General features: G+C 37.2%; 2 protein-coding genes across 3 annotated transcripts; both read left to right on the plus strand.

Annotated features, from left to right (window-relative positions):
• LOC18781048 (nudix hydrolase 10) lies at nt 864-8,539 on the plus strand. Of its 2 annotated transcripts, XM_020561954.1 has the most exons (9): nt 864-1,005; nt 1,457-1,671; nt 5,776-5,841; nt 6,169-6,306; nt 6,595-6,672; nt 6,768-6,818; nt 6,925-6,959; nt 7,643-7,751; nt 7,971-8,539. In XM_020561954.1, the coding sequence occupies exons 2-9, from the start codon at nt 1,495-1,497 to the stop codon at nt 8,181-8,183; spliced, it is 867 nt and encodes a 288-aa protein (XP_020417543.1). In that variant the 5' UTR covers nt 864-1,005; nt 1,457-1,494; the 3' UTR covers nt 8,184-8,539. The 2 variants fall into 2 exon arrangements, with proteins under 2 accessions (XP_020417543.1, XP_020417544.1); XM_020561955.1 differs by lacking the exon at nt 1,457-1,671 and having other exon boundaries at nt 865-1,005.
• On the plus strand, nt 8,844-9,275 carry LOC109948649 (formin-like protein 20). The gene has a single exon (XM_020562334.1). It carries the CDS (start codon nt 8,844-8,846, stop codon nt 9,273-9,275), a length of 432 nt encoding a protein of 143 aa, XP_020417923.1.

Here is a 12,980-nt window from a genome sequence, read left to right on the forward strand (position 1 = left end):
CCTATTCAATACACAATTGTTTGGTTAGAAGTTAGGTTTCTTGGTGCGCAAGTTACTTTAATTTCATTCAAGTATATTAGGGTTTTAAACAGCTAATAGTAGCACACTCGCAATTAAACACAATCTCTTGCCTATTTCTGAAGCTAGGATATTTGTGACCCTTTACGATTACACACAATGAAAAGGGCCTCTAACATCGTTTGTCATAAAAATTTGAAAGTGCTTATGAATTATAAAAATGTTTTTTGAAGAAGTACTGTCAAGTGCTTTTTTAGGACTCGTTTGAGCGTAATTCTAGGAGAGCCAAAATCACATATATGTAGAAGCATCTCCCACATTCTTCTCCTTATAATCACTTTAAGTAATTTTAAGCAATTATAAGAAGAAGCACCTCCCACATACTCTTATATACTTCTACATAAAATTATTTTAAAATAATTATATAAATAAATAATTATTAGTCTATCTAAAATTACTCCCAAAGAATTCTTCATAAAAACGCTTGAACTTTTGATAAAGATAACATACTTTCTAATAAAAGCACTTACGAGTTGAAACAGTTGAAAAGCACACTGAATCCGAAGTTGGGTAAGACCCAACTTTGAACAGCAAAAGGAGCACAATTATATGGACTATGTCGGCCCGAACCCTTAACGTACGTTTCTCCGCTGCACTCTATCACTAATGGCGGTCCCCCCCCCCACTAATACTCCTCCACGCAAGCCCAAACAACATTGGCAGCTATTGAAAAGCGGGACCCAGATGACGCAATCAGCGATCCTATTGGTTATGCAAATGGGTGGAACTACGTCAACCCCCATTTCGCCACAGAGTAGGTTTTCCCATCCCCACCCTTACAATTATTATTTATAAGGGTGGACTGTCGAGAGTTGGACTGTCGGATAGTGGAGCTGAACAGAGTGAAAAATCAAAGACTTGTGGAACTCGCAGCATTTCTTCACGAATTCAAATCTGTCTTAGGGTCTGTTTCGGTGCTCACTTCAGGTTCATCTTTTATACTTTTCCTATATATTTGCTTGTGTCAATAATAATATTTCAAGCTTCTTGTATCTGTTGTTGTTCTTCTCTGAAATGTGATTTTGATTTTGATTTTGATTTTTTTTAATTATCTGTTTGATGGAATTGATAGAATTTGTAATAATAGTTCTTATTGTTGCACTTGAATGGTTTTGACCTATCCACTGTTTTATTATCTGTGTGCAATGTGATATTCTAAGAAAATGATAATGGATTTGTATGAATGTTACAAAAGAATTTTGGATTTTAACGAGTGAAGTATAGCTGCCAACCATAGTGATTTCATGAATAATCGCTACCATTTTGTCAATTGGGACTGTTATTTGGTTAGGAAATCCAGTTTGCTGAGAAAAAGATGCATATTTGAGGTGTAACTCAGTGTTATCTTTTCCTTTTCTCTTTGGGTGTTTTCCTTTAGGTATTTTTGGGCTTGTGACTTCTTTTTTGGTTGGAACGATGTCAATTTCTGTAAATTCATCCGACCGGGTTTGTGAAAATGGAATCCAGCCTGTTGAATTACTTCCTGCAACCAATGATGTCCATGGAGGAGTTATTGTAGACATGAAGGATGCTATGGAAGCTCAACACTTTCTTACTCTGCTTAGGGCTTCAATCTCACAATGGAGGAGAGAGGTGCTATTATCTATTATATATTTTATTAGATGTCAACTTGTTCATTAGACAATTTTTGTTTAATAGTTTGATTGCTTTATTTTTTCAATCTAGTATACATCTAAGTAGGCCTGGGCACAATCCGGTTTGGATCCGTTCTCGCTTAAAATTGAAACCGAAACTGCTCTATTCATCCGATCCGGTTCGATCCGGTTTATAATTAAAATGAGTGGCAAAACCGAACCAATCCGGATCTATAAAGATTGGTTTGGTTCTCCCGGTTCCCGGTTTCAAACTGTTTTTTTTTTTCTTCCTTACACTCATATCTAATCACTTTCCCTACAACCCAAAACCATATAAGAATAATCTCAAACATAAACAAAGGAATACAAATAAACCAAGCTAAAAACATATTCAACAATAACACATCTAAACTGCTAAACATATTCAACAAACAAATGCCCACATATCTAATTTTAGATCTACAAGGAGAGAGAGAGAGACACATAAATAAACCAAATACCAGAGAAAGAGAAGAAAATTGCAGAGAAAGAAGGAGAAAAACCAGAGCAAGAAAACTGCACCAGAGAAAGAGAGGAAAAAGAGAGGGAAAAAACAAAGGAAGAAGAGAAGGAGAGAGAAAGGGAGAGAAAAAGAAGAGGAAGAAGAGACAGAGAGTGAGGGAAAAAAAGAGAAGATGAGATAGATAGAAAAAAAAATTAAATGAAAGAAGACGAAGAAGAGACATTTAGAGTGAGAGAGAAAAGTGAGGGAAATGAAAAGATGATATGATAGCATGTCTTGTCTTGTCGTCAGTTTTGGGAAAGTAAAAGAAAAAAATTTGTCTTTTGTTTTTTATGGTATAAAGTAAACAAAAAGTTGGGCCTGGAGTTTGTTGAAGTTGGGCTTGGAGATGGCTCAAGTATATATATCTCAATAAATAATTATATTTATATTTAATTCGGTCTGGTTTGGTTTACTGCAGTTTTGTGAAAGAGATAAAATTGGATTCAGAACCGGTTTGAACTGGTCCTATTTGGTTTTTGAATTTTTTGTTGACTTTTTAGTCAACTCAGTTTTTTCGGTTCTCCGGTTCTTATGTCCACCCCTATGTATCACTTAGATGTATACTAGATTTAAAAAACAAAGCAATCAAACTATTAAACAAAAATTGTCTAATGGACAAGTTGACATCCAATAAAATATATAATAGATAATAGCACCTCTCTCCTCCATTGTGAGATTGAAGCCCTAAGCAGAATAAGAAAGTGCTGAGCGTCCATAGCATCCTTCATGTCTACAATAACTCCTCCATGGACATCATTGGTTGCAAGAAGTAGTTCAACAAGCTGGATTCCATTTTCACAAACCCGGTCGGATGAATTTACGGAAATTGACATCGTTCCAACCAAAAAAGAAGTCACAAGCCCAAAAATACCTAAAGGAAAACACCCAAAGAGAAAAGGAGAAGATAACACTGAGTTAAACCTCAAATATGCATCTTTTTCTCAGCAAACTGGATTTCCTAACCAAACGAGAATGAAATAACAGCCCCAATTGACAAAATGGTAGTGATTATTCACAGAAATTTGTGAGGTTATTAAGATGCTTTTGAAAAAGTAACTCCGTGAAATCCACAAAGCAAGATCGGCTTTGACGAAAACAATCCTTGAAACCTTTAAAGTGCAGACAGACCATGGAGGCCGCGTGAAGTCTTGGAATATGGAAAAGAGAATATGGGGATCCGAGAAAATATTGGGATCCTGGAAACGTTGCCACATTTTCTTCTTCGTCTTCTTTCATTTAATTTTTTTTTTCTATCCATCTCATCTTCTTCCTTTTCTCTTTTTTTCCCTCTCTCTCCGTCTCTTCTTCCTCTTCTTTTTCTCTCCCTTTCTCTCTCCTTCTCTTCGTCCCTTTTTTTTCCCTCTCTTTTTCCACTCTCTTTCTCTGGCGCAGTTTTCTTGCTCTGGTTTTTCTCCTTCTTTCTCTGCGATTTTCTTCTCTTTCTGTGGTATTTGGTTTATTTATCTCTCTATCTCCCCCCTTTAGATCTAAAATTAGATATGTGGGCATTTGTTTGTTGAATATGTTTAGCAGTTTAGATCTGTTATTGTTGAATATGTTTTTAGCTTGGTTTATTTGTATTCCTTTGTTTATGTTTGAGATTATTCTTATATGGTTTTGGGTTGTAGGGGAAGTGATTAGATATGAGTGTAAGGAAGAAACAAAAAAAACAGTTTGAAACCGGGAACCGGGAGAACCGAACCAATCTTTATAGATCCGGATTGGTTCGGTTTTGCCACTCATTTTAATTATAAACCGAATCGAACCGGACCGGATGAATAGAGCGGTTTCGGTTTCAATTTTAAGCGAGAACGGGTCCAAACTGGACTGTACCCAGGCCTAGTGATACGTGTCATTTAAGTATTGGTTTTTAGTTGCCGAGCTGATGATAGAAATCATAATTAGGGATTTGAATTCACTGATTGAAGGTAGGCTAAATCTAACTGTTCTGGTCACAGTTCATCACTGTGTATACCCTGGTAGGTTGATGTGAATTGTCAAGCATGCTGCCTTTATTCCTATACAAGAAAGAAACTATTCTCGCTTTATGGATGTGTGCTGGGATTGACACGTTTTTGAAGTAATACCAAGTTGCTATCGAGTATCAATCATATCAGAGTCTTGTTTCAGCTACAACTATGTTGCAGGGACATATTTATGATGGGCATCCAATTTTATAACAAGTGTTCAAATAGGTTTACAAATTTCAGTTTATCTTGAGAAAGAAAAGGAAGATTTTCTCAATCTGGTAACATTAGCTCGGAAACTGTTACTCAGCTCTGTCACACCCTTGGCCAAACCTTTGATGGAGTCTTTAATCAATATTTTAAGGATATTAAAGGAAAGGTTGTAGAGTAAATTTCTTCTCCTCTCATTCCGCATCATCATGAAGAGCATAAAGAAAAGTATGAAAAAATTAGAGGTTGTGGATTGCAATAGTCAAGGATAACATGAAACTTTTGGAACAAGAATTATATGATGTAGACGTCAAGCAAGGCAAGGGAGACTATGAAGCTCACAAAACATGGAAACTAAGTTAGGAGTCATGCCATTTAGTGAGCCTGTCAAGGAAATGGTTATAACTATTGATTTTATGTTTCCTGGTCAATCCACTTGTATGGCTGAAAAGAATTCATCTGTTGATCTTGCTACTTGCTACTTCCGGCGCTAGATGAAAAAAATTGGTCGAAGCTCCAAAGTTGCAAACGAGTACTGTGATATTAGAAAAATTTGAGATTGATTTGAGAGTAATGGAGAACGATGAAAATCATAATTTCAGGGATTTTTATTGGGGAATTTTGATTGCAGATTTTAGTTTTAGTTGGTTTTGGATTAGCTCTATATATTAGATTTTACAAATAGACTTTTTTGAAAATATTTATATTCTTTGCCTGTCTATTGTTCTTTTTTCTTTTCTTTTCATTTCTTACTTCTTCTCTGTCTGTCTGTCTGTCTGTCTGTCTCTCTCTCTCTCTCTCTGTTCTGCATCACGCAGTGTGTCAGAGTATGGTGTACTTTGATCCATTTCAATAAGATAATAACCATGATTTATACATCACTTTTATATAATGACTGTGTACTCATTTCAGTTCTATTCTTACTTACCATCTTTCGTTTGAGAGGATTCCAAATGATATTCATGGTTATTGTTGAAAAATGGCTTTCAGTTTTGGAGAAACTGCTCAGTCTCAAAATTTGACACTGGTTTGAAACCAACTTTTAATAAATCCTTAGGTGCCGACTTGAACCCAAGTCATCTCTCAAGATTTCTGTCGGGGTTGATTAATATTTAATAGTGTAACTGAGATACGTGGTAGTAGGTAAAATCTTTCTTTGTTTACAATTTACCATCATATGGTATGATCTTTATCTAATAATTCAGCATGCCAGCCGTTTGACATATACGTAAATCTACTAATATGTATGTATGTATGTATGTATGTATGTATTTATGTTTGTGTATGTGTGTGATTAATGAATTTGGCAACATGGTTTATCTTTATCTTGGTGGATGTTCTGATTGTTTCTTCCTTCTATTCAATCATTTTTCATATTCAGGGCAAGAAGGGTGTGTGGATAAAATTGCCCATTGAGCTTGTAAATCTTGTCGAAACGACAGTTAAGGTAATTACTCTGCAGTATTAATACATTTGCACCGTAACTATCTCCATGGACATTTTAGTAAATACGTATATGTACCATGAAAAAGAAGGCAACGAGCTAATACTCTACATAGCTTCTGGCACAATAGGTTTTAACTTAAAGAAACTAAATTTCAACATAAAAATTAGTTTTATTTATTTTTCTTTCATCTTCTTTTTTTTAATAAATAAAAAATCAGGCAGTTAAGGTACAATGCAGTTATGATTTTATGACTGCTTTATGTCATGTTCTGCCCATTAATCTTGATAAATCTGTTGTCTTGGCTTACATCTATTATGTTGATGCCAGGAGGGGTTTCGATATCATCATGCTGAGCCACACTACCTCATGCTTGTTTATTGGATTCCTGAAACTACTAACACTCTACCTGCAAATGCTTCACACCGAGTAGGTATTGGGGCTATTGTTGTGAATGATAAAAAAGAGGTACTTGCTCTTATCTACCGAGTAGCTGTTGTCTACTATTGCTTATCCATTGGACAAAGGTAGTACAAGAGAATCGTGTAATAACACATCTGGATGCATTTACTGGTTTAGTTAAATGGAATGTCGCAGTCTTCTAATTCAGCCCTTGTGCATATAGTCAAGTTTTTGACTTTGTTCATCGGTCTTCTAATTCTGTGTTTCTGATATAGTAGTCTTATCTTTTGTCTTCAGTTTGTCATCCTTGTCGTCATCTGTTGTTGGTTTTGAAATTAGATTTCTTCTGCGTAGATGCTTGTAGTCCAGGAGAAGAGTGGCAGGTTCCAAGGAACAGGTGTGTGGAAAATCCCAACTGGAGTTGTTGACGAGGTATTTACCTTAAGGTCCTGGACTAAGAAGTTTTTTAATTATTCAAAACTATGATGCTTGTTACTTTTGGACATTAAATGAGCTCTTCAATATAGGGCGAGGATATTTTTAAGGCAGCTGTAAGAGAAGTTAAAGAAGAGACAGGGGTAAGTTCTCAATGTCTATCAATATATATATTGTTCCTTTCATACCTTGTAGTTTATGTTACCAATATTTTGGTGTGATGAAGACCACTGGTTTTAACTGATTCAGATTGATGCAGAATTTTTGGAGGTATTAGCATTCAGGTACAAGTTTGCACAGTCTTGAATCACTGTATGTTTTGATGGAATTGTTATATTATATCGAATTTGATTGGAGTGGGAAAAACTAAGTTATAAATGTCAGAAAAGAAAGTCGACCCAAGTTCTCCTGGTATCTTTGGCTATCTAAATTATATTTCAAAGGATGTCACTGAAAGGGGGGTCACCTTGAAGATTGCGTAATTACTGGTTCACTCTTAGGAAAACCAACCTCATACAAAGTTCTTTTGTCATTTGGGTCATCTAGATGCTACACTCTTTTTATATTGTGCTTTCCTAGAAAATGATAAAATGGAAATAGTTCTGCAATTAGAAAAAATAGGAGATACTAAATTCTGACTGAATCAAAAGCAGGCTTAAGATTAAGCCAATGGTTCTTTCTCTAATCTGGTCCAGCTCCAATTCCATCTCTGACTCCACTACTTTAATCACATATCTCAAGCCATGTTTCTGATGAACATAAATCCTACTAGAGTACTGTGCAGGAGACTGTCAATCATGTAATTTGTTGGTGTTTCTTTTACTGCTTTTGGGGTCCATCAAATGCTTTGCTTCTCATAAATACCAAATTTGTGGAACTTCAAATCTTTTCTTTTCTTCTTCTTTATATATAGTATGATATATAAACATAATATTGTGAAATAGTCATGGTTTCGTGTTACCTTCAGGCAATCACACAAGACATTCTTTGAGAAGTCAGATCTATTTTTTGTGTGTATGCTGCATCCTCTAACCTTTGACATCGAAAAGCAAGAACTGGAGATTGAGGCAGCCAAGGTACTTCTTGGTTGATAATGTGTTTGACATGCTGCTCAAATTTAATTTTTGGTAGATCATAATGTTTCAAACAATAAAAAATAAAAAATTCTCTGTGAACTTAAGCAATCATTGCTTCTCTCATACATGCCAAAATTCAGATTCTTTCAAAAATGAGAATTCAGTCAAATGCATACACCAATTGACTAAAATTTTATGGCATTGTTTTATTTCATGTAGTGGATGCCACTTGAGGAGTATGCAGCTCAACCAGTCACCCAGACGCATGCACTCTTCAAGTACATTCTTGAACTGGGCTCGTTAAAATTAGACAGAGACTATGCTGGGTTTTCTCCACTGCATATAACATCAGTTTTTGACGATAAGTTGAGTTTTTTATATTTGAATAGGCAGCAGATGCAGTGCCTAAGTTCTCCTGATCAATCATCCTAGATGCTTTTATCATTTTTTTTTTTAACCCTACAATGTTTTTCAATTTATATTTCCTCCATTTATCTGTGTTTTCTGTAATGTTGGACTGGTTGATGTAGTAAGTAGTAGGTTGAGAGTATAACGAATAGAGTCATAACTGATCACTTGTGATTCCAAGGAAGAACAGAGCATTTGCTTTTGTGACCAATGGGGAACAAACAAGGACCAAATTTGAGATCTCTTCTAACATTAGAGGGAAAAAAAAAACCACTAAATTAATTAAGACCTAATTGGTAAAAACTAAAACAAAAAATATTTGATGTGAAGCGACTGTCATCAAATTTAAGGTATGTGGACCCACACATAGATTGTTGTTATTAGACTCTCCCATTCCAAAAACAAAACTTTTTTTTTTTTTTTGTTTTTTGAGTTGTCCATATATTGTAGAAGCATGCATGTAAGTTAAAGCTTGTATGCTACCTGTACATTGTTATGACAAATGGTCTGCCATGCGGCACCAAATCCGGGATTCAGAAACCCACAGTTGGAAGCTGGTGGTGGAATTCTACAAAATGAATTAATCCAATATAGCTTCCTCACTCATAATTCATTTCCCATCTTTCCTTCCTATATTTCTTTTCAACTTTTCTTTCTGGCCAGAGGATAGAGAAGGAGGAAGCAATGTTTCCTGCAAAACTTGTTTTTGTCACAGCACTCTGTTTCTCTGTCTTCTTCAACCTTGTTTTCACTGGGGATATCACTAGAGATGCCATATCTTCTCCTACAGATTGTGCCAATTGCCCTACATGTCAGTGCCCTCCTTCCATTCCAAATCCAGGGTACCCTTTATATGGCCCTCCTCCACCAGGACCACCCCCACCATCAATTCCTAGCTACCCGCCGCCGCCGCCTCAACAGCATGGTCAAGGAAAATGCCCCCCAACTCAGCCTGCTCAATGCTGCCAGTACCCTCAATATCTCTCTCCACCAGGTGCCTCAGGAGGATTTGTGCCTTACCCTGATGGCACCCATGCAGGTGCAGCTTCATCTGCTTTGCCAATCTTCCTTTCAGTTATGATGCTGTTGTTGTCCTCCTCAGCTGTTTTCTTTTAAGTCTACATGCTATTTTCTGGTCTTTTTGTGTAGGAGTACATAAATTTTCTAAATCTCATGTATGTAGGCAATAAACCCTTTTTAATATTGTCAAAGGTAGGTTCTACTTTTATTATTATTAATTTGTTTATGAGTTCTGCAACTTGGGTTCATGTAAAATGTACTTAATTAATGTAATCTTCTCACTTTTCGGAAATGGATCGAAATCAATTGGTAATGGGTGGAGAAATCCGCGACGCTATGAGCAACTAAGGCAAAAAGCTTTCATTTCCTGTGTTGGACAAATACTCTCAACATGAACTGCATGCGTGTTACAGAGAGAGATAAAGAGAGATCGGTGGACTTTGAGACAGAGGTCGGTTTGTCAGTCTGTGCCACTGCCAAGTAGCAGAAAGAGCTTGATCTTTCTGGATTGATGTATGCCTAGTGACAAACTTGTGACGTTCTTTGAAATGAACTTATCCACCTTGTGTTTGTATCTGGCGAATTTGACGAATGCCAAAACATGCCAAAACATGTATCAATTGCTGGCGAATTTGAATTGCTCTGCTAAGCGGTACAAAAGACGTGAGCAGCTATAACTCTCATACTTATCCAATTCACATTCTCTCATATTTTTTTGTGCTGAGCTGATATTCATGTTCTTGTGCGTAAGAAATAAGTTTTGGAGTAGAAATAGAAGCATCAACTTGACCATTCCCAATCTTATGAGTCTCGAATTATTCATCAAAATGTTAGATTTCTATGCAAGTGTTCAAGATCTTTAACATAACTTCAAATACATAGAAGACATATCTGGCGTTATCTTCCTTGAGTACACGATCTCAGAATTCATTCGATCTCAGAATTCATTCGATCACAGAATCAACAACACAAGCAAAAGATACGAACAGCTTAAGAATCCAGGTCTCTCTCTCTCTTTATGAAGAGATTAGGGTTAGAGAACGTGTCTGATGAGAGCATGGTCTTAAGCTTATATAGGGTTAGGTCAAGTCGTCCCTAGCCATCACCAAGGGCCAACTTGACTAACACTCTAAGCTCATCAAGCAACAGTTCACGCAAAAGGAAATAAATAGGACCCCTTTAATTGGCTTCAAAACTTTCCTTATTTCACAAGGTTTTGCGCCTCAAGGTATAACCTAATTTAAACTCTTATCAAACCTGATATAATTTGGTATCTAGTGCATCAATCTAAAATAGGAATACAACATTCTCCCACTAGATCAAGCATTAGAGCACTAAGCTTCTATATTGTAAAAGTTTGATAATCTTTATTGGTCATGAGTTTAAAATAGTTAAGTCCTTCCCTTCAAGCTATAGTGAAAACTGATTAGACAAAATGAACTATAGACAAGCACTGCTCTCCTTTATTAAAAACAGGCCATCTATAATCACATAATGCAATCTCAAAACACATGAAACATCTACTAATTCGAACCTTAACATGTATTGATCCATCATGTGAATCTTTATGCTTTTCAGTACACATTATGATCAAACTTGCATACACATGCATACACAAAATGACAGGACCCGATCCAAATTCCGCTTTGGAATCCGAGTCAGACCCTGTGCGTGTCCGACACCTGGTAAATGTCGGGCACAAATGACCTATTTGCCCTTCTATACAAAACACGATAAAATAACAAGGTTGACTTCTACCGAAAAATCGGCAGAGTTTCCCTTGTAACTGGCTCAATACCAAAATATTTTCACCTGCCAAACAAGTATATATACATACAACCAACTGCCAGCATATGTATATATACATTCCAACAGTTCAAATCTCAGTCTAGGGGAAAACATCAGAGCGACTACTAAATTTACAAAAGAGTGAATCTTTTTACAAAACAAAATCCTACATTAGAAGAAAGGCGAGGAAGATGGGAAGTGGCCCGGTGGTGGATTCCTGTGCACGTCTACTGCCTGGGGGCGCAAAACAACAATAAAGGTGAGTGGACCCAAAAACAAAGTTGAGAAAATAGTATAAGAACATACTAACCCCACTATAAAAACAGTTATACAAACTAACTTATTTTCTTTATTTCTGAAATCAATGCATGTATATAATTATATACATTTGAAAACAGTTTAAACTATCACCGAGGTGTACCCTTATTTCCGTCAATTCCTTATATCCGTCAATTCCTTGCATCATCATGGGTGACACATACTCGCAGGTCTCAGTAACACGAAGTCAGTCCGAGCCGCAACTCGCAGGATGCAGGGGACCGTAGTCCACCTTTATCCGCATTACTCGCTCCACACGAATTCGAGTACCAAGGAACTCGTGGGGCAACTGTCAAGCATGCTGACTAAACCGAAGGCTACAAATATAATCCGAAGGCAACATTTAATATATGGGTACAAGGTGGTTTAAGAAAATATAAAGTTTCTGAAGAACATCTTATGAATAATTAACTTTCTGTAACCTTTAAAATTCTGCTGCCATTTATCTGATAATGAACGAGAATATCTGTTCCTATATTCTTTACAGGAGATTTCACTCGGCAGCATGCAACATAAAATATTTAACAGAAGAAAACAGCTTATAACTGAAACTAAACTGCTTAAATTCATTTATTAAAACAAAGAGTCCACTCACTGATAGTCTGAGCTCGCTGGACCTCTTGAAGGTCCCTCCTGCGGGTCAACTGGTGCCCGGGTGCCTGATTCAATGACCATAATATTTTATTAATACAATATAGTATTCAATTAAAAAACCCTACCCCGGGCTCCTAACAGTACGTGCGTCAATTTAAAGTGAGCCCTATGTCCATAACAGCTTTCCTTCCACGTGGGATAGTTTAGCGATATCTTGAGACTCAAAAAGCGCTAAAGTCCAAAAAATCAATCCGGAACCATGACCTCACAATATGATCCGGATGCCGCTAGAAGGTCCAATATATCTAGGACACATGTCCCGAGGCTATTGATGTCGATCGGACGGTCGGAGTGATCACAATCCTGTAATTGCATAATTTCTAAACCCTAGCCCTAGGGTTCGCGATTTCGGACTATCCGGGACTCCGATTCACAATCCGTCCAATCCTATACGTTTCTAAAATTATCTAGAATAACATATCCAAAATTGATTATGATCCAACGGCTCAACAGTATTGAACCCGATAATCGCACAATATGAAAAATCCGTTCGAAGCTCAAACGGTATCCAAATTGAGATACACGAAGTCCTATGCGCTCGTGACAACCTAAGGATCGCATCAGGATACAGTGCCACTGCACCACCCTCGCCCACACGCCGCCGCACGCGCCGGCAGCGATGGGTATCCAAAGCGATAACGCATCGCCGGAAAATCGCAAAACCAAGGCTCCAAACTCCTATCTTAGGTATAACACCATATTTGGAACCACTTTTGTTCTTGGACCAACCCCAAAAACTGATCGGAAGTGGCCGAACACGGAGGCCAAAAATTGACCCAATTCCAAATTGAAAACTGAGCTAGCTACGGTCCAATTCGACGCAAACCTACCCAACCATCAGCTAGAGCATGGAAAATAAGTAGAAATCCATACCTTACCCAACAAATTTGGAAGAGAATTGAAGGAGAACGAACGGTTTGAATTTCTGTCAACACCGATCGGTTTTCTTCAGTTTCCGGCCAGCGCCGGCGGTTCCATGGGCGGAGAGTGATCGAAAAGGGAAGAGGAGGTGGCGGCGGTTCAAACGAGACCGGTCTCGTC

This window comes from Prunus persica, chromosome G4 (assembly GCF_000346465.2).
Source record: "Prunus persica cultivar Lovell chromosome G4, Prunus_persica_NCBIv2, whole genome shotgun sequence".
Taxonomy (NCBI): Eukaryota; Viridiplantae; Streptophyta; class Magnoliopsida; order Rosales; family Rosaceae; genus Prunus; species Prunus persica.

What these genes read in the sequence shown, in the direction of transcription:
- LOC18781048 (XM_020561954.1), top strand. Translation starts at nt 1,495, where the DNA reads ATGTCAATTTCTGTAAATTCATCCGACCGGGTTTGTGAAAATGGAATC. An exon ending in TCTCACAATGGAGGAGAGAG is followed by an intron (nt 1,672 to 5,775) that starts GTGCTATTATCT and finishes TTTCATATTCAG; the next exon opens with GGCAAGAAGGGTGTGTGGAT. An exon ending in TTGGAGGTATTAGCATTCAG is followed by an intron (nt 6,960 to 7,642) that starts GTACAAGTTTGC and finishes TGTTACCTTCAG; the next exon opens with GCAATCACACAAGACATTCT.
- LOC109948649 (XM_020562334.1), top strand. Translation starts at nt 8,844, where the DNA reads ATGTTTCCTGCAAAACTTGTTTTTGTCACAGCACTCTGTTTCTCTGTC.